Raw genomic sequence first — 23494 nt, 5'->3', positions numbered from 1 at the left:
GCTACACGTCCATCAAATGAACCGATGAAGATTTCACTCTTGGTGGCTAAACTCAGCATCCACTGATAAACAGAATCTGAGAGAGATACCTTTCTATTGATAGAATATTAACAAGTTTTTCCATGATGATAATTTTTCTCTCTTTTCTTCAGTATCATATTGTTTGCAACCTAACTTACACTTGTTATTTTCACATCATGCTACAATTGTATATTAAAAAAAATAGTATTCCCTGGGTAAATTATCCCTTCTGTAGAATACCAATCAATGTGTGGATGCTGTGTCTCAAACAAAAACAAAATGATCACACTGATAATATGCACAATTATAAATTATTGTCATTACTTAAATATTATCATTGTAAGGCTTATTTAATTATTTGTTTACTTATTTATTGGTTTTGTATGCAACTGGATTTCATACTGTAATATAAATTCCAATTTCTCGTCATTACGAAACCTTTGAATAACACTCTATCGTGTGGGAGTTTTATTTGGTTCCTCTTACCTAGAGTTTGAGCAAGCACACGAAGGAGCCCTGGGATATCATGGAAAGAATACATTCTGTACGCATTAGGTCCTTGGTTCTCGATTGTACATAATTACGATGACATTTGATCGATTATCTTTATAAACAGGCTTTTCAACGGAAATATAAATCTAATGGTATTACCTATATAATATAAATCTAATGGTATTACCTATATAATATAAATTTATATGAAAATGCGTCATGAGGAACTGCTATGATCCACATTTGTAAGCCTCTTGTCAAATAAGCTTTATTTTTTATTCTTTCGACAGCTACCTAGTTTTATTTCTATCTTCCAAGAAATACCTTATAGTTGCAATAAAGAAAATGATTATTGTACGTCTCCTCACTGGTAAAATGACTCTAAAAAATCACAACAATTGCAGGATTATAATGATAGGTTTGGTAATTCTATGTTTTCGCGGAAGCGGAAACAGCCATGAGCGCCCTAAAGGAAGGTAAATGAATGAAACACTATTTTAACCTCTCAATTATCGTCTTGTTAAATTACAAACATGTTATTTTACATAATACAGACATGGAAAGCTCTGCCAGATCAGCATATAACCACTTATTTTTTGTAAAGATACACATATATTATTCTTATACAGAGATCGCTTGATATTTAATACCTTTCCTTGTATGTTGTTGTTTTTGTACTCTGTTCAGGCACAGAATACAGATATGCAACCACTCCAGCAAAGTTGTCACTAGTCCGGTTAGAAGAGTTTGGTTCATTGCGCAAGAACGCAGACACAATGTTTCTATAATCGGCTTTAATAGAATTCTTCTTGTGAAAATCCTATCGATTGATAATAATACGAAATGTTTTACAGTTTTAGCTTTCTGATTCAAGGTTACACGAGTTGATTTCTCTGCGTTTCATCACATTTAACAGCCCAATAACGTTTTTTCTACAACAGTAGTTTTTGTCAATGAAAATATACTGCTGTGGAATCTTGTTTTGTTTCCTTAAAAAACGCTAGGTTCAGCACATCGTGATGTTGGAGGAAACAATGTTATTTTGTCTTTGAGGTAGTCTTGCAGATTAAGATAAATAGCGTTCCTGGAAAAAAATTATCTTCGTCTCATGTTTGATGCGAAATAAAGTTGTTTTAATTGACATGATGCCCGCTACAGAGGTTAACAGATATCAATTAAAGCACCTCATCAAATCTACAACTTATAGATTTGGGTCAGACATTAATTCTAATTGAAATTTTAGTGCTCTCTCGGCAAATGATTTGCCATTCAAATTTGTTTGTTTTTGTACATAAAAAAAGGTTTCGATGTCAACAGAACATGTTTATATATTTTTTTTTATTCCTAGAATGTACAAAATATACCATTTGTCAAGGTACTGGTATGAGGACGACAGAGAGATGTTAAGCGAAATCACAAAATCAAGAAAAAAATCCTCTTTTAATAACCTGGAATACACAAAATATTCCATGACAAGTTAACGTCTTCGGAATGGTCACACATATCTCAAGTGCCTTACCTAAAGCTGTCACTTTCACACACGACAAGAACATTTCTACCAGTAAGTTACCTCAGTACTCACGTACTAACGAGGTATCAGTAAAGCACCACCTACCTTTAATATCTATTGATACAGTGCCAGTACTAGACGCTGTAGATTCAAAAGCTTATAAAAAAGACAATGGAGTAGAGCATTGTCGACAATATATTTTGCAAAAGTTAGGTTCATTCAACCTACCTCCACCACACTCCCCCTCAACGTTTAAAACTTTCCACAGTTCAACAGTTCAATATGTAAGCAATAAAAGAAAAATATATTGATATAAAAAATGAAACGACTCATTAAACACCTACCGTTTTCTGTAACGTTTTCTCGCGTCATTTACTGGTAATGTATGGTGCTTGTTTAAAGGAAAAGTAATTAATACCCAACAACAACATAAAATAGATTGTTAAGAGAATTATATTCACATTTTTATTTTTTAAATATTGATCAACATTAAAACCCGATTCCAAACTGGAAATATATTTATATCTTATTATCACTGGCAAGATTCACCATCAACGATTTTGTTATTACAAATGTCATATCAAAATAATTCCTTTTTCGTATTAATACATTAGGATTGAAATTTTCTTAACATTACTTCTATCTATCAATAATGAAAAAGTACACACAATAAAGCATAGTCATATTGAAAGTTCAGTGATTTGTGAGAATGTTTGCATCTGCTATCACACAAGTTAAATGGAGTTTGATGAAAACAATTGTATTTATTTATTTCATTAGAACATACCTTTCATGTTGGTTATTAAAAGCTGCAATACTTACTTTACGTACTTTGCGCTAGTACATGTACATTGTCATCAGTACCAAACATGATAATTTATCGGATGGGTTGATATACAACTGTGCTTATGTAATTATCATTTCGGTGATACAAAACGTACATATATACTGTATACTGAGTAATGTTCGCACAGTCAAAATTTCGACCTTCGCCAGAATAAGTCATTTTCGCCCAGTGTTGATTTCGCCCTTCACATTTATTAACTAAGCATATTGTTATGTTTAGTTAAATTCACCCTTATCACGACTGGAAAAAAAAGAGAGGAATTTTTACAGCATCGAACATTTCCCGGTCAATAGTATCTATATATAGAGTCAATGAGTGAACCATCATCTGTGGACACAATCTTCACAAGACCGTAGTTTTTTTGTAGGAACACGAAGAATAATCCACCACTCTATCTATACATCTGTCTGTTTATGTACACTCTTTGTTGATTTTTTCAGATATTTTACACGTAGGATGATAAATAAGTAAGCAGATATAAAAAGATTGAAGATATTCCTCATAATGCTGGCAATAATGACGAAAAGGCATATTCTATGAAATGCGCTAGCGTTTCATTGTCAGTGTGCGTGAATGCTTTTTGCGATTCAAACTGGTATGACAACTCGAAATATATAACGTATTCCTTATTCTGTCATCTTAGCGATTACTGGTAGTATAACAGGAACTATATTACGTATATCTTATACTGACAACCTAGGACATTTACTGTATGAAAATAGTATCACACTGTCTTTGTGTCCAAACACAGTCATTTCATCTGTTTATATCTATTCAATAAAAATGACAGCCGCTGACCCATACAGGCTTCTTATTTCTAACATCACACATTTACCGTCACAAGTATGGAAGTTAATTCGCATTACACTTACAGAATTATGAACGCAGTGACACATCACTAGCTTCATGTAAGGTTAGTTTTAAACAGGGGCAAATATAAGAATGATTTCAATCGTGTTATTTAGATGTACATGTATTGCTGTATCATCATCGTTTTCGAAGCAAATCAATAATCCAACAAACTTATATAGAAGTCCATAAAGCAGTAACGTCCTAACCATGTGCATGTATGTATATGCATTGTGAAAAGCGGCAAAACAACATGAGAAGCACATATGATTTTGTAAAATCTACAAATGTGGACGATATTCCTTTGAGCTATATTATGAATGTCTTTGTGGCGGCCTTTGGCATCCCCATCTCAGGTAGGTCCATAAGTCTTAACCCACCAGTATATGCAGTTGTCATGTTGTGATCCAACACACGGTATATATTACGTGTTTGAAATATTCACGTTATACCATGAATATTAAAGGATACCGTAACGGTCGTTGTATCACATGTCTGTCTACATGACGTGACGGTGTCGAGGTAGTATTAGGTCTAACTTCTCTATAGATCGGTTGGCATTTACATTTAAACAGGTAAATAGTGTACGGGATGTAATAAAGGCAACAAATCACCAGCGTGTAAGCGAAGAAGTACTAGTCTCTGAAAGGAATACAAATAATAGTGCTGTGCTGCCCTATTCAAAAAGCAATAACCAGATGAATAATATGTGTTGAAGATATGAAATGCTTGTATTTTCCCCCTCTATTAAACGTTTTCCCAGAACCAAGGAGCATTCAACTGTCCAAACACAAACCCAATGAATACTTATCTAAAATGCCAGATCATTTAGTGTAACAACACCTATTTACATATTATAAAGTTGTACGGCTAAGTAATACAAGTATCTCATGACAAGAATAATTAACAACAACGAAATGAAGACAAGATTGATGTTTGACTTATGATAGCATTAAAAAGTGTTTTGCTATACATTCATACTTTTTTCTATCATACTTTGTACTCAGTAACAGTTTAACTGTGGACATTCCCTTAAAGTATGTCACATGATTTGATGCAGTTTGGATAAGCGTAATCCGTATTTAGAATTAATTAATAGCTCCCGATTTTGTGAGAAGCTTCAACACGCTGTTACTAAGGACAAGTTAATGAGACACATAATGCAACAACATGTTCGCTGCTGTCACTTTGTTCGTGCTGTTTGTCAGCGCCCCTGCTATGCATGCTGCGTTGACTTGAATACCACCAGCAATGCCCCAGCATACATCCTAATTTGGATAATGCACAACAGTGGTACGTTTTTGTGTAATATGTAGTATAAATAATTCCTTCTTGTGAGTGTTCTTGTGTCATTGTTTAGGGTTTTGTACTATACAAACCCCTTGGACTTTGCGCCGGTGCAATATTCACTTAACAAAATATAAAAAGAAGCATGGGAACAACGCGAGTTGGGTTTACTCTCTGCAAAGTACACTCACGGCAACTTCCGACGTTTGGCTAGCTGAAGAGGAGTGGTGAAACGCTTGGGACTGTTACTGTATACTTTATATTAAAGGTTGTATGAATTCACTAACCGTCGTTTGTCGAGGATATCGAAGACCCGAGAGTGTAAAGCTGAGGTTAAAATAGAAAACAGTTCTTTAAATAGATCTGTTGGACATCGTAAACATTAAGACAGCGATATTGATATGTTCTAGCTGAAGTCAGTAGATATGCACCAGAACATATCCAGTGACTCGAGAGCCTTTACACTCCAGGTGATCGAGCGGAAAAAATGTATATCAATTTTACTCGAGGAATTAAATGTCTAGAATTATTTCGAGGAAGTTTAGAAATGAAATCGTTTGTAAGGTATAACTGGTCCGCTCAAAGAAATGGGCTTAAAAATAGACGTAACAGCAACAAAGAAATGTGTGATTTTGTTCAGGTAATTCAATCCTTTATCATGAGAAAAACATACATATCACATAATACAAATCAGGATTTTTTTTAAAAAAAACACTGATTTTGTATACGGATGTTAAAGCATATCTTTCCGGGCGGAAAGGGAGTAAAATACCAATTATTATAAGAAATGCATCTTTAAATTTAGGGCCAAATTTGCAATACAAGTGTAATGTTATCCTAAACCCATAGTGAAATTATGATGTTGTCCTGACATCACAACATCCATATGCTGTTGTTTAACGTGCAATGTTGTGAATTACGTAATACAAAATTCTTGCATTATTCACATATTCTTTTTTTCATTACTTCAACTACCATGCCAATTAGGATGTATTCTTAGTTTTCTTGACTGTCAAACTAGGACTGAGTGAGCGATGTGTATTGCTTACCTGTATAACGATGCGACGAAATTGTATATTTCATATGTCACTCGACAGGCGAAACGTTCCGGGTCGAGAGACATTAGATACAGGTAAACAATACAAATCACTCACTCATTCATAACTTGATAAAGGGACAAGTCTTTCTTGAAACTTTGCGACACGTTTACTACGTACACTTTTTTGTGCCAAAAGTAAACTTTGATACTAGCACACTTCTTTTCAAAAATGACTTTTCAATTTTATAGTTACGCTGTAAAAAACAGTTTCAACTTTTTGAATTGGTACGAGAATGCTCAACCCTCAATACTAGCTGTATAAGGAAAATGCATCCCTTTTAGTGTATGGCTACTTATCATGGTTTTTAGTGTCTATATGGTTCTCACATGTATTTATGTTATCGTCAAAGAAGACGTGTTTGTGAAAATCATCTGGTATTGTTTATTGTTTACCGTTTGTGTAGTACTCTGTGTTTTCATTTTTTCCTAATGAAATTACATTTGATGTTTACGTATGTTTTATGATGCTATTCATTTACATGGCAGTGTGCCTTTCTTATCAACTAGTGTAGTGCGAATATGTGTCTTGCATTTTTATCTACTAATTATCGAGTGATATTAAACTGTTGTATCTTTTGTATTACATTTGCAAGTTTCACGTACTCGCCATGTTCTTAAGATAACAACTCAGGTCTCTGTTCGGTGTTTGATATCAGAAGCGCTCGATCAGTGTCTCTATTATTTGAGTGTTTATCTAGACATTTGACAATAGTTTGCTAATCGTTCTGTCCGTAGTTGCTTGTGGTTATGATGCCGTGGTGTAATTTTGAAATCACACACTAAAATATTGAAATCAACATACCGGAGTGTAGAAAGGCCTGTGTATATGGATGGCGATGTGAACCCGTTACTCTGTACAGCATGTATAATCCATTATGTATTATCTACTGTAATGATCCGTACGATACTCCCGTGAAGTTTCTCTGGTGCAAGTTGGAATCACAAGCTCAATATATAACGTGCACGCGTTCATAAGGGACACGCAGATATAGCTTAAAAGTTGATTGTATTTCCATTTGATATTTTATGATATCAAAACGGTATTATAACACACAGTGGGCTGCGCGAAATGTAAGGCAACTGGAAACGTAGGTTTGATTATCAAGTCGAAGCGGCACCTTAGATGTGCTCCGCTTGCTATCATTTACATTCACATTCATAATTAAACAACAGATGGGAAAGTAATCCGGTAGAAGATCTACATAACACATACAGGTGTTTACCGAGCTTGATTTAAACGATAACATTGATGTTTGCTACTCACACAAGCGTGAAATACTGACTTTACACAGTTAATAGACTGTTTCGTTTGCTGAGAAGTAATATGAAATGGTTTTTTTCTTTGTAAAGGTTTGTTTTTGCATTATGCGATAACATTGATGTTTCGCCGTCCCAAAAGCGTCATGCATTATGTTTTGCTGTTTGTAGACTAAGCAAAATACGATATACTTTGCGTATTGTTTGACTTATTGCAATAGTTGGACTACCTAATGTGTTCATGGTGTAGTAAAGTAATCGCACATCAAATCAAGGTTCATTTTTTAGGTGTGACATCATAGGTCAGATGTGAAGCAGAGGTCAGATATGAAGCATAGGTCAAGTGTGACGTCATAGGTCAGGTGTGAATAATAGGTCAAGTTTGAGGTTTTAGGTGATAAAAATAGACGTTGGTTCCAAGATTTTAAATATTTCGCAGTAGCAGATCTATTTTCTCATTGATGTCTGCATGCGTTGCTTGGTTACATACAGATGAACACACATGCTGCTTCAGTAATGTTTAATTGGCAGCTTGAAAGTTACTTGATAGGGCATGTATGCTTAAATATGTTTTGTACACTTAGTTCCCTTGGTCTTATCGCCAACCCATTTAATTCTTTGTGAAATATTCGTATGTCCAAATTGATGAAATACATATTATCTTAAATATATTTTATTTACTCATTTATTTATCTATATTATATTACTACCATTTACTTTATATGACAATCAGCTGCAGGCAGAAATAGCTTACAAACAGCGGTTACTTGTGTATGTTGATATTATATTGGTAAATCAGATACTTTCGTAGAGACAAAGCTCTTGTGGTTTCCCCAAATTACACAATTTGGTGGGAAGATGATTTCGTAGATCAAGTGTACCTAGTTATATGGAGAATACCTTTGTGTCAAATCGGCCATTACTTCCTTGACATGATTTCGTGGATAAATAGTAGGTATAGTACCCACGAAATCAACTAAATTTTTAAAAAAAAGACACGAAAAATACTTATTTTACAGTCGTTGTGTAGGATATTAGTGCTTATACTGTAATTATATAGGACTCATCGTGACAGAAACAGATCATCCAGGAAATATGGAATATTTATAATGATAACGGGTACATTACAACTCTCTTACGGGTCGACTCATATGCCCGTATTTATGTCAGTGCCGATTTTTAAGATATGTCTTGTTTTAAGAGTTCGTGCTAATTCGGTAGAGCTTTCAAAACATTTGCCTCCACACTGGACCCGGCCACACTTTGAATACATTAACTCAATGTACTGTACCAATTTAACAGATTCTTCCATATAGATTAATTCAATTTTAAAGCAAGGCAGTTTGTTTGGAGATGTGGGAACAGTCTCGTCTGCACGTTCATTTTGTGTTAAAACGTGTCTACTGACGACAAATTTATAGATTTATAAGTTATCAGACTCGCATGTTGGAACTACCGGCTAACGTAATATTGAAGTTTAACGATGTCGATTTCGATCTTTAGGATACGGTTTGAAATTGACATTGCAACTTACATGGAAATGAGAGTCGACAAGTCATCAACAAGCATCTGCATAGCAGAATTGAGGTTGATTCCAGTTAGACATTTATATGTATACATTCACATTGAAAACGTCTGGAGAAACGACGTAAAAAAATAATCTGAATAAAATCGATGGCACAATTGAGCAAAATAAGATAAGTAACCAAAGGGACAGAAGTCAATCATAGTTTGTTAACAGTTAATAAAGTGGTTGTACGAACACACGTTAGCTTCTCAGCCTCCTTTGCATGTAGGGTTATGATTGAAACCGTATGGATTATCAAAATGCAAATAGAATACTCGTCTGATAAGGCACTTCACTCTATCACAATCTATATGGTATTATCGTTTGTGTGACATATATAAACAATATTTAAACGATCCATAACTATTTTCAACTCCCTCCCCACACGGAAAATTAAAACATAATGCCGGTAAATGTTGCACGAGTTTTGCAGGGAAAATACCAGACTTGTCCACATGTTCAGTTGGTAGCTTTTGTTATAGATACTATATATAATGCTTTTATTATATTGTGAACTCAGATATATTCGCAGGGCCCAAATTTTGTGGTTTCCCGAAAACAAAACCATATACTGGATTACGGGTACCAAATCACACGTGGATATATCTTTTTAATGCTTAATGTAGATTACCAACGAAATCAACGATATTAAATCACCATGAAAATATTGATTTCACAGTATATGCAATACATTTTTCAAAACCATTGTTATAGAACTTTTGTACTATGCCAACAAGATTTTTGTTTTTATGATGTTGGCGCCTTAAAGTTGTGACACCACTTAAGCTGTTGTGGTTACATGGTGCCGACGCCTTATCATTCATTGTGCTATCATTATGGGTATGCCTATAATGATGAGATACTGTACATGTAGCATAATGTGAACACACATAATGTGAAATACATGTGAAGCTTACAATACGATGATTAAAGCATGTGTATGTCTATACAATGACATACTGTAAAATCACTAATGTTCGAGGGATTTTTCAATTTCACTGTTTTCGTGTGTTATCTTCATCCACGAATTCAAAGCTCCAGGAAGTAACTACAAGTTTGATATAAGGTAATTCTCAGTTTGAGTGGGTACTCGTAATCCACGAATCCATGCACCGACGAAATTGTGTTTTTTCAGAGACCTACGAAATTTGGGCCTCACAAAAATATCTCATTTCACATTATATAAGCTAATTATATAATGAACAATATGTTTAGGCCTAAATAACATTATATATGTACGTCTAAAATATTGTTATAGCATATATGTATCTTATAATGTTGTGAATACATGTTTTAACGTATTGCTCTATTTTGTAGGTAAGTTGAGGGAGGATGGAGATGGTTTTAGGGGGTATGGAAGACAACAACAAGGTAGGAACTGTATTCTATAATCGCTTACGAGAACAAGATTATGTTTCAAGCAAGTTTTGAGAAAGAATACCGTTTATATTACGCTTTTGCAGTAATGTCAAACATGCCAAAACTCTTATCGTGGGCATCAGCAAAATAGTTTCCGAGCGTTATCATTAATCATAACAGATTATTTTCCATGATTTGAACATATGAACTTGAATTGATTCGCTTGAAATTAGCTGTATTTGCCAGCATATTAGTGTGATTGATTACGTCTGTGTAGCCAGAGGTCATTTCCTCCTAAACAAAGTGACAAATTTCACAAATAGCCTCACATTGACATAGCCGTGGTTTTCATAATGCTGTCTTAGAGTAACACTACAGAAATCATCATTCGTGAGGTCAATATAATACTGTATACCGCGAAATTTTGGTCTTGGTTTAACTTTGAAAATTTCGCCATTTCATTTATAATCGGAGGTTCTTATATACCGCTTTATCACAACCTAGTTTATAGGTCGTCTTAAAGCGGTTCACAAAGTATTGTCCGTGGTTATAATAATCATAACTTAAGTAGCTTTGTAGCCTAATAACAAAGGATTAAAAAATCCCGAATTCCCTACCCTCACGTGACTCATTTCGCGACGATAGAGACACAGAGTGATCTCCCTTCCTCAAAAATCTCCAAACATTTATCATTAAAACAAAGATTGTGAATAACATAATAAACACGGTGATGAAAAATAAAAGGCGAAATTAGCACTGATTTTACCAGAGCATGGCAAAAACTTGATGAAAAAATCCCTGTATACAGTATTATCATTTCAGTGACATATTGGTAAATCTTGTATATACTGCTTAACTGGATGGGGTTGCTTATTCTATGTGTGAGCATATTGCGAGTGTGCATGTTCTATATGGTACACAACATAAGAAATAACAAGTTTTTACCGCATTAACGAATGTTTCAAATTGAATCCAAAGAGCGTTTCATTAAAACAAATATAGAAACGGAAAGAAAATATTTTAATTTAATTTGAATACTAAAGTTTTAAATTGGAAACAACGTCTATCATACTGGTTTAAACCCGACACGATAATTGATATTCTCTGCCCTCTGAATCATGAAGGGACTGTATTCTCTTCTAATTATGGCGAATGTCTTGCTAACAAGTAAGATACAAGACGCACCTGTTAACCTACCTTCATTTGTCACATGAATGTTCATTTCTGCCTTCTCGAATTTGTCTCCCGAACATATGTTTGGAAGAAAAGACGGATCCACCGACTTAATGCAAGTCAATGTCTTATTTTCCAAAGCCAGTAAAAGGAGACTGATTCCATATCGCGATGCTATATAACCGCCATGGATTTTTAAAATGCCAATCAGTGTGAAACTACACCAAGTAATTGTATCTCTGGAAAGCACGAAATTCTTTGCATCATCCATATCAATTTATTTTAATTGGATCACATTGAAGCCGATGCAGTCAATGCAAGCATATTGTAATTGTCAATGTCAGTCAAGGTTCCTGTACCCTGTAGTGTGCAGTGGTCAATTACAGAGTCTTAATTAGAGGATATGTTCGCTCGTTGCCCTCTATTGTCTCTATTAAAACATGCTTGTGGGAAAAAAATGTGTGCAAAAAACGTTCATGATGAAATATTATATTTTACACTGTTTGTAGCGACTAAACAATGCTTTATTATTGGATCATTGTATTGACGAATGTCGCTTATAAATATTTAGGTGGCAATTGTCTGAATAAAATGAAATATTACCGTTGATAGAAAGCATTAAAGCACCATTTTCCTTAACCCATTACCTAAAGAAATTTATGCATATAGATATCATATCTTTATGCCATGGGTATTGTCTTCTTATATATTTGTGAATACATATCAAGGTATTATAGTGTTGATAAACAGACAATTGAACAACGGCTATACATATTCGTCGAGTCAAATGAGAAGGTTAACAGGTAAATTAGCGGCAAAACCTTATTTCCAAATATAACATGATACCAGGGACATAGATGACCGTTGGTCATTATCGTGGAGATTCGCTGTACGTCGGTCGACCTATTGGTTCGGTTTATTGAATGCTGTAAACTGCGATTGACACCTGGGTCCGTTCATCTGCTAGACAGATCGACCAGCGTGTCCGTGAAGGACTTACACGAGGATGTCTCAGATTCTTTAATGGTCTACCAGCTGCCAGCCGCGGTCTCCGGGGCGTTTTAACCAGTGCCGGGTCCTTTGCGTATTGGGTTGGTGTGATGAAGTATTCATGTCACTTTTCACGACACGACAACACGTTGCTCAACCTTCAACAGACAGCTCGTCCCAATGAGTAAACTATAAAGGTAAGTAAGCGCGCGATTTTTATTTCGAGTCATTTGTAGTTTTCTTTACCTTCCATCATGAAATAATCCCATGGTGACAATACCGTGATGTATAAGGACAAACACAATAAATCACAATAATCGTGTACCAGCTGGATTGCGAGACGTCCTAACAACAAGAAAATGTATTAAAAAAAATACCAATCTATTCCCTCCAACACCGGCAGCTGGAGAGGAAACCTTATGTATGGAGGAAGCAAAATGACGAGAATCGACTGTATACAGTATTATTACAAGACATTTTCGAACTAGATACCCCAAAAAGAAGTGTTGCATCGGAAAAGTGTATTATTGTGCTAATTATACGTACATTGTACAAAGTAAAACACTGACAAAACCCTGTTGAAAGGACTTAAGTTTAACAGAATTAACAGGGAATGGGTTCAGATCTTTCTGGCAGATGTTGTTGATAGACATGTGATATGCACAGACAGGTACTGAAGTCTTTATAGACAGAACGATAGACGGTGTCAACTGTTGGGCTTAATGGAAGGTGGTCAATAAGGACAGGTGATATTTATAGAAAGGAGAATAAGTAATCTTTATAAAAAGATAAGCATAGACGAGCGATGTTTATAAACTGATTGTTTATTTTATTTCAAAATACGGTTTAAACTGGTGGGCTTTATGGGCAGGTAAATTCGTGATGGACTATAAAAAAGGGAGCACGTAATTATACAAAGATGATCTTCATAGACGAGCGATAGTCATAATCGTGTTGTCCATATAGAAATACGGTATTCACAAACGTTATAAACTGGTGGGCTTTATTGGCAGGTGGTCAATATAGACCCGAGATATCTATAAAAAGGGGAGCACGTAATCTTTATAAAGAGATTATCTCCATAGCAGAGCGATGATCATAATTGTGTTGCCTATTTAGATATACGGTATACATAGACGTATTGAACAAGTGGGCGTAATAGCAGATTTTTTTCCAGAGCCATACGTTTTCTACAACATAACCTGTGTTCTCGTTGGATATAATACCGTGGGTTTGTCAAACAGCGACCTCTAAACGTCAACAAAACGATAACACGTCCATCACATGTTCATTTCGGCTGTAAGTAATGTATATGTAAAACCTATACTATGTTGTAACGTCATCAGCAGATATTGCAAAAACTGACCTTTAGCAGAACTAGTTGATGATTACATTTTTACAATCATGGTTTCGTATGGCCTTACAGTATAATGCATGCGAGGACCTTTAACTCGGGGTCATCACTGTAAAATACCATGATGCTATGGCCTTTCGTTGCTCTGTGCACCAGAACAGATTAACGTAGCGCTATAAGTTTGCTCTATACAGGCTAGCATAACACGGTGTACTTTTTTGGCAAAAATAGAATATCTAAAATTGAAAAATAGTTAAAAGTGCTAATTTCGTGGTTAAAAAGAGTTCGAAAGGTACGTTGTCCGACGTTATTACATCGATTTATTAATCGAAATCTATATTTAAAAGCCATACATATGTACAGTTTAGACGAAAGCTGATGTTAATGAATAATACTTTTATTACTTAACATTAGTAGACATTTATAGTATCATATGAACAAATATATTGATTAATATCGTATGAATGATGTCATTTGCGAAGATTGTACATATCTGAAAACTGAATTTCCGGTAAATTGAGACCTAACCACCCATTTAAACATGCATAAAAACAAACAATGATGAATTACTTTTTAAAGGACGTATCAGTGCAGCATTACATTACCACTTTCAACGTTGCATATAATGGTTCGATTGGTAAAGGCTCTGCCCATAACAATGACACAAGACATATCGTTGCCAATAACTCAGCAATTCTATCAACAAAACTTAAAACACAATCTTTATTTCAAAAATGCGAATATTCCTTGGGGGTATTTTTGAAATAAATGGTCGATCGTGCCGTTAAAGAGGTCTACATACAGTGAAAAACCTAATCGAACTGCAATACCATTAATCCAGTTAGCTCTTTACATTATGGCATGACTATCGTTACGTTGATATCAAAAAGGAAATTAAATTACTACCAATATCGCCTTATTCCCCAACAAAGTATCTAAAGAAATTAATGCATGTATGTTATCTGCCAAAATCAAACTAACATCAAAGAGCATTAGATGCATATGCTTCGGGCGTTTTAATGCATGGTTTGCATTAGCGCCAACCTTTCTTTGTAAACAAAGTTGGTAGATCTAAAAGATTATTAGACACAAATAACGGCAAATGTTTTAATATCATTACTGCCAAGGACCTTGATAAAGATAAAAGATCCGGTATTTCTTTGGAAAAAGTATATCCGCAAAATACTATACATGACAAAGGTTCTGAGAAACAACTCTGTGTACTGAGTACTCGAATACTGTTTCACCTTCATTGAATAAGACGTTGCATACATAGTAGATTGCTTATTGAGTTTTGTGAGGATATGGAAATGTCAGAGAATCGGAAAAGAAAGCAATAATCAGCTTTTTAGACAAGGTTTTTCCTTTCGGGAAGAATCTGACAATGTTAATTTTGCAGAGCAAACAATATTGACAAGTACATTATGAATATACTTCCAAGTATGATGAATAATTGTAAGGAGAATCAGTTTGTCCTGTCTATAAAGTGCAGCCGAACCACGCGGTGAACATTTGTTTTGACAATGACAGCCCATCTAAATATATATATTTCAGACCCTTATTAAGCTTCGATAGAAACTTGGTGTATTGATCAGAACATAACTCCCTTCGTTAGGGTCTGGGATACTGTCGAAGTATGTTATATGTCACAAGATGGTAAAAACACCATTCTCTGTAAACATTTGTATTACAGACTGGCTTCGTCACAGCCAAGAAATTGGAAGTGACAATTGCCTGATTCATAAAGAATACAGCGCTTGTATACGACAGAGAACGCCGTCTGAGTTGATGCACCACGGCGAGGACGGCATACAATGTCATATAGAATCGGTAGAACGTCTTTGGAAACATTTCTACAGAAATGAAAACTATCATTATTTATGTAAGGGTGATATAGTGTAGATGATCTCCAGTGTGATGTCCTCTCTCGTGGGTTGTTGTTTAAATAAACACTAAATTTATGCTGTCTCCGTTCAAAATGATTTGAGACGTTCGCGATTCTAAATAATTGCTTGCCTTGATTTACGACAGATGTACATTTTATTTAGTCTAATATGTTTTTGTTGCGTGGGATACATATGATCCATTGGCATGTCAGATAAATGGAAAAGGAAACAAGACCACTGAAATGTCAACAAAATCGTAATTCAAATCCTAAATCCTGAAAAATAGGGGTTAAAATATGGACAGAAGAAAGTTTCAATGAAACATAAGGAGAGTATGACCTAGTTTTTTTGAAGAGGAAAGCATCGACGACACCTACAATAAAAAGCTAGACCTAATCCAGGTAATATATTGTCGTCAAAACGAGAGACAGGGGGTGACACCGAAACAAGGCAAACTAATAGGCATAATTAAAAACAAGGACACTCCATCACGCATTTCACATCAATAGCAATATAGATAAACATATAACATGAGGACTTGCCACATATATTTGAAATCAGAATATAACTTTTGTGTTATGTGCGTTCTACAGTTGTGGGACCGCACAACGCACCAAAAATAGCGTGCGCACACCGTGCATACATCGTTCACACACCGTCCGCACATCGTTCACACATGGTGCGCACAACTGTGCGATTTAGCAATCGTTCGGCCCGTTGTGCGCTTCTCTCCGCACAACTCTGCGATTTGGTATCATTTGTAGATCAAAATTACGGAATGACATAAATACGGAAGGCTTGTATGCGATAATGTTCACTGTGTATATATCTGTAATTTCTCATCACAATAATCAAGATTATACAATTTCACAATGCGTGTTACACAGTATTACAGCGACCGTTAGGCTGTCAAGAATGGGTTTGGCTCCAAGGTAACAGAACAGGTAAATAACAATTTTATGAGTGTACGGAGTTTTACCCGAACAGTGCCTGACACACAGAGCTGATATGCGATACCGTTTGACCGTAATGAATAGTCTTTGTTATTTGCATTCGTTTGACTATAGCTCCCCTTCACCTGGATTTTCACACCCCCGGCCTTACCCGACGAGTTACGTAAATGCCCAAGGCGGGGAGAAAACTACGGTGCATGTACATGTACAAAGTGGTTATGTTTACCTGTATACGGGATTGTGTTGTAATTTTACATGTGTCGATTAAGTTTGTTTAGAAACACAGAAAACACAATTCCTAAATATAAGAATATATAGACAGAAAGGTAAGTTTATATATGTTGCTAGAATATAGAAACATACGTAAACATCAAGTTTATATGTTTAAACACGAAACCGTATAAATTGTGAAGGCATTCCTCAATTTACACCAACCACGATTGTTATCGCACAACGTCCGTCTATCGTGCGCACATATGTGCGCAAGCAATAATCGTTCAGCTTTTTATCGTTCGCCCATCGTTCACACACCGTTCACACACCGTGCACACATCGTGCGCACACCGCACATCGTGTAACGTTGTGCGATCCCACAACTGTACATTCTACCACTCGTACTTAATTTTTTTTTCTAATGCATTTAAATTGGATTGGGACAGGAATAACAACAGCGTGAAACTATTTCTATTATTGTGGCAGGCGTTATATTAAGTGTATTACACCAGTCATGTGTATATAAGTCTGGCCATGCTGAACAAACGTCTCCATGCCTTTCTAGGATCGACCTTGATAAACACATATGGAATAAGAAAAATATTCACCATCATCTCCTCCAATCAAAATAAATGGATTGTAAGACATTTGCATCACCCTATTCCGAATCACGCGGGACGACGGGACAGAGTTAATGACACCACTTTGGCTGTTGAAATAGACATGAAACTGCCCAATAGGGGCACAGCACAAAATATATGGCCGATATATAAGTGTTCTGCTCCGAGTATATAGCTCCTTACCGCTTCATGTCTGGGCCGTTTTTCGAAATTGATGTGTTTTCAATAATCTGTATGGCTTCAACTTTGTTATAACGTTTCTACCCATGGATTGCGTTAATGTTTAGTTTCCTTAACGTAAGAGGCATTTTGTATTGGTACGGATAAACAGAGACATAAGATGTAGCGGAATATAAGGCATTAGATGTCCTGACTTTTTCACCGAAGGTACAAGTTGCAATTAATTTAATTCAATAAGATTGCCTTGCAGGAATTTTCCATAGCAAACCGCCAAACGTATGTGGTTTTTTTTTGGTTTTTTTGTTGTTGTTTTTTTCTTTAAATCTAAATATTGAATTTGAAGAGTACACGAATAAATTGTACAGATACCATGACATTATCAGATTCTGAAATACGTAAACTTAATCAATTCTGATATAACTATTGAAATGTTACTGCACTGACTTGTATATTCTCTTTGTGATATTTGAGTGTTAGTATTTACAGTCCAAATTTTTAATGTGAAATTACTTGGAAAACAAAAACAACCACCTCTTAGTGATATAAATCTGAGGAAATCGACACTTTAACTTTGAGAGCCATAGTTCTTAATAACTATACGCGCTCTGGATCTTCCATCATGAACGTGCACGGATAACACCTTAAATAATGATCACCTGGGTAACGAACGTGTTACTGACAAGTAACATGTATATTCTGACAGGAAACTTAAGGACAAACGAGGGATCTGGTATCTATTTCCATATTTCTATGACTATATGAACAGTTTGATACATTTTAACAAAACAGCTTTCTGTCGTTAAAAGTAACAATACGTATATCAGTATCACCGATGTTACCAATAATGATAGTTAATTTGTAACGACACCTATTATGTAGTATGTCTACAGCCTCTGTATCGGCTTAGTAGCAACAGAAAAGAGCGTTAATGGGACCATCGCCATACCTCTGATTCAATCATCCTCCGTTTTGTTACCGTAGACACCTAATCAGACGACCTGACATCCCCTTGTATTGGTTTCCATGCAAATAGCAGAGCATGTCACGACAGACCAGCACATTAGTGGTATTGTCAGGTCTATTTCTGTACCGTGTAAATCAAATTGAATCGTTTAAGTAAAGTTACAGCATATCCGCAAGGGGGAGTTAAAAATGAAAAAATACATATATATTTCAAAGAAAATTCTCGTTCTCTTGAAATAAAATTACAGAACATACATCAACTGCCGTGAAGTGTGGGTGTAAGGTCGTCGCTTAACGTCAGGATTTTATAACCATAGAATTGCATAAAATATTAAATTATGTTTATGATTATGAATTAATCTTAATTAATAATGATTGCTGGAGTATAATAATATTATATTTATTACTCCTACATTTTACTGTTGTATGACCAATCAAAAATAAAACACTGATTACTTTTAAACTTATACCTTAAAACTAGTTTGTGTTGATGCTGCAGTTGAAATTGGCTTTTCTGTTTAAGTTCTATTTTCTTTCACCATCTCTTGTATCCGTGATATGGACATACATTCCACAGGGTTCTAATACTATGTACACGCCAGCAGTATAATACATAGGTGTGCATGTCTTTAGGAGTTATTTATATGCATATCCACATCAGAGGAACAGCACATATGTTTACATTTCTATACAAGGTATTGTATCTTTATTTCTGGTGACAATTACTCCTATTCACATTTTCCGTGCAAACCATAGCCATGGTAATCTAGAGGACTCCCGGAGGAATCGCGTGTCTTGTTCGTTTCCGAAGGTTTGTATCATTGAACTCGAGGTATTTTGGTTTGAGATCAGTAACATTCATCTGTGTCTATATCTATCTATATCTATATACGTCTGTGTGTGTCTAAACCATTGTGCGGATGCTTTGCTCAGCTACAGTGTACACTATTAAAGGGAGAAGAAGGAATACTAGCTATATTTTCACATGGATTAAGCTGTATGTATTTCAATACGAACCATACATGCGTTGCGTGAAAATTCGTGTTTCATGTTCTTAAAACAGATCTATTGTTTGTATTTCCTGCGATTTTGTCATTAACTAAATAATTATCCTACCAAACAAAAAGCTATTCAAATTATTCTGATATATTCTTTTATCTTTTTCTTTAAATCTGTTCACAGTTCTTTTTACAACACTCATCAAATTGCCATTTAAACGTTTACTTGATACCCAAAATCTCTAAATCCGTCTCTTGTTCAAAAGGTAGTCGTTGATTTTATAAACAGAAATTAGTTTCGAAGTCGTGCGACATCTTAATCCCAAGCAGCACTGTGTGTCGTCAGAGGGATGTAAAACCCGATATATATAAAATGTAAATCATTTACCGGCGGCAAGATCAGACGGTATCATGCTAAGCTTTCGAATAACAGCAATCTGGGTCAGAACAGTATCTTCATATGTTTGAATTATTTATTTAAGTCATAATAATCGAAATTGGAAGTGCTTTTGTGTGTTCAGTAAGAGCCTGTTCCATGTTTGTTTGGGGTGTTTAGGAAACGACAGATGTAGAGGTATGGTTTTATAATACAATGGAAAGTGTGCTTAAATTTCTTCTTCGAGTCTTCTAGATAGATCATTTCCGTTTGACCCTTATCTTCTTCGTTGTTCTGTGGAGATTAAAAGTGGGTTTTTTTGTGATTCAATACTGTGCAAGAATAAAAGAATGAATCATAATCTACAACAGTTGCTACATTAATGCTGTATACCGGGAGATTTTCGCCCTCCATAACGAGGGCGAATAGATTATGACTGCATTTGAAAACAACTTAGCATACTTAGTGTGAAGGACGATATTGGTAACGGGCAAAAATGGATTTTACTATCGAAGGGCGAAATTCCCCGGAATACAGTACTACTTATATCATCAATAATCAATAATTCCAAACTGAAAAATAATAGATATGATATAACTAGTTATGGAAGTGACATATATGCTGTTAATGTAGTTGTAATATATATATATCCTGATAGTTATAATGTTTAATGATAGCTTTAGTCTGTTTACGTTGTCTGATAAAAAAAAATGTTATCACCAGGTATTTTAAATCTTGTTTTACTGTGGTCGCCGTCAAAAAAACATCAAAGAATATTTTATTGAATAATCAAGTAACCATAATTATTTTGGCGTGTTAATCTAAAACGGCTGTTCCAATCATCCAACTGCATTGGATAACTTCCACAGTTACTCTCAGCATTCTCATCGAACAATAGGCAGTGTCTCTGATCATGCTCATCTGTATGCCTTGTTGTTGTGTCGTCGCTATCCTAGTTCTCACCATGATCACGTGACATTACTTGGATGTGATGATGATGTACATGGCAGGTGTCTTCGATGAACCAAACAACGCTCACCGTTCGCGAACATTCAATCCTATTGTCCTTGTACTGGAACTACATTTGGCTTCTATTCCGAATTCAAAATACTTGCAAACCTGTATTCATTCTAATCGAAACACATACACATTGAATGTGACGTGGATAAGTTTCGTTGTGAATAAAGACGGACTGTTCAGGTTGTGAAGGTTAGTCATTACCAAAATAAAACAATCGACAGTTACGTATTTATCATTTCCACTCACGTGCTTATATCTAAAGTATTTCTTACGTAACTCCGTATGCATAATAAACTTAGAAGAAGAATTGTGTCTGGCTAAAACGGCGTCATTGATTCCATTGTGAATTATATCCAAGGTCTTGTACAAATTCAAAGGCTGTTGCATTCTCTATTTCGTAGCGTGACAAAAACTAAAGCACATTGCATATAGCAATCCTGAGTCGGTTCTGTAGCTACATCCATAGATGGGAGAAATCATGGGATAAGACCTTGCCGATAAGGTCATAACAAGGTTACAATGTAAATACCGTTGTGCTAGGGACGTAGATTCTTCTCACATCGTTTGGCTTCAGTGTTACTGGTCACGTATCGGCCAGTAGTGTTTACACAGATCTATATACAATCAACATATCTTGTGAACGCGGAAGATTTTTCTTTCTTGAGAAATCAGCGCAGACACGTAAATCTTATTTAAGGCACAGTGATCTGTTTACTGTGTGGCTTATAGACTGGTATTTATCATACTCAGAGCTTAACTGTGCCTAACAGATATATCAAAATCGAAAAGGCAATAGACTGTATAATTTCTATCGATCGAGAAACCATAATATTGTGTTTCCGTCGCCTCTTAATATCATCCGATTGATTTAATTTCAGCCAAAACACTATACAATGAAATGTATACGGGGCATTTATCTCACAACATCGTTCGCTATGTTATCTAATAGCGCAACGGATTAAGGATATTGGAAGTTATGTATGGCAGCTCTGAATTTGTGGAGCACCAAGGAGTCGATATGGTACAATCGGAACATGTAGATATTAGAATTCTGGTCTCCAATTTATTTGCATCTGACAGAAAATGTATTTGAGAAAAGGTTGATGTATTAGGTTCGTGATGATATACAGTTGCATTTTGAATACGTTGCTAATGATCTCGATTAAGAAATAGGCGGAAGTAATTGATTTAGTAATGGATTAAGATATATATTCTTAAATATATTTCATCTTTTACAATGACAACTTAAATGCAATGCTGATTCAGTTGAATTGCGACATCAATAAATATGTTGTAACTTAGTTTTTAGATTAAATGTGGCATGTAAAAGGGCAATGCTTTACTATATGACCGGGGTGGTTTGTGATCTATAGATTGACCCACATGATAAAATTACAAATACTAAGTCAGTCAAGCAAATGCCCACATCCCTATTTACACTGCCAATGGATTAATCTAGATTTTACGTCCGAAGTTTCCACTGAGTCTACAGTAAACCACACTCTGAAAGCAACGGATAGTTGTATTACATGTACGTGTCAGAGTCACAGAGAACGATACCAATAGGACCCGAAAAACTATAAAGTGTTAACATAGGGATTTATCATGTTGAATAAGTTTAAACCATGAAGGAGTGATGAGACTTGAATATATCTATATGGACAGAAAGCTTTGACATTCTAAAATCGAGGTCATATGTATGGTAGTAACAAAAACCACTAGAGACTCCCATATAAACCAGTCTTTAAAAACATGTTATGTTGGGAATAAAACTAAGTAACAAAGCTATTCAATATTACTGTTACTTGACAGCAGGAAGAATTTAAGGTGGACGATCTTGACCTAAAACGTAATAAACAGGTATCATTATATCCCTTTTTATGATGTAACCCAGTTGGCCAACATACCAAATGTTCAACTTATTTGAAACACTTTAAATGAAATTGGAAACCAACGACTTTTACAAGATTTCCGTTTATATATTTATGTTTTAAAACAAATCAGTTGCATTTAACATTAGAAAAGAACATGACAAAACTCCAAAACACCTGGTCAAACATCGAAAGGATCCAAAGTTCGTTTTTGGATTTACATTATTTCGTCTAGGCGGCCTGCTGATTTTTAAAATGAAACTGTTATCACAAAGGTGTATACTACCTGGTGTTTCCTCACTGATATGATATTAGCGATCCCTACTTCTTTTTCCTGTCACCTCGTCACGTTTTCACAGCGTCTTCCTATAGCATTTTCTTCAGGTCTATCCAGGTCACTTTGCCATTTCCTTATGTCCATCCCAGTCTCCTTGTCATGTCCTCATGTCCATCCGCGTCATCTTGTCATGTCCTCATGTCCATCCGGGTGACCTCGTTATCGACGTTATCTGGTCATTATAGGGCCTCGGCTCGGAAGCAGTTAGTTCGTCTTGTCCTTAAACCTGGCTCCTCGCCAACGGTTATGTAATCAAGTTTTAAATAGATGGC

The 23494-nt window shown here is 35.4% G+C and overlaps 1 protein-coding gene across 2 annotated transcripts in view; it reads left to right on the top strand.

The window, feature by feature from the left end:
• The window catches only part of LOC110465899 (neuroligin-4, X-linked-like), a 411997-nt gene that overhangs the window by 76899 nt on the left and 311604 nt on the right, over positions 1-23494 (top strand). For both annotated transcript variants that reach the window (XM_021522041.1, XM_021522039.1), the window contains exon 2: positions 10247-10300. In XM_021522041.1, the coding sequence (XP_021377716.1) occupies positions 10247-10300 (54 nt within the window). The remainder of the gene's footprint in view (positions 1-10246; positions 10301-23494) is intronic.

Source organism: Mizuhopecten yessoensis, unplaced genomic scaffold (genome assembly GCF_002113885.1).
Source record: "Mizuhopecten yessoensis strain PY_sf001 unplaced genomic scaffold, ASM211388v2 scaffold11105, whole genome shotgun sequence".
Taxonomy (NCBI): domain Eukaryota; kingdom Metazoa; phylum Mollusca; class Bivalvia; order Pectinida; family Pectinidae; genus Mizuhopecten; species Mizuhopecten yessoensis.
The sequence above is the reverse complement of the archived record's forward strand: the minus strand, read 5'-3'. Positions and strand labels throughout refer to the sequence as shown.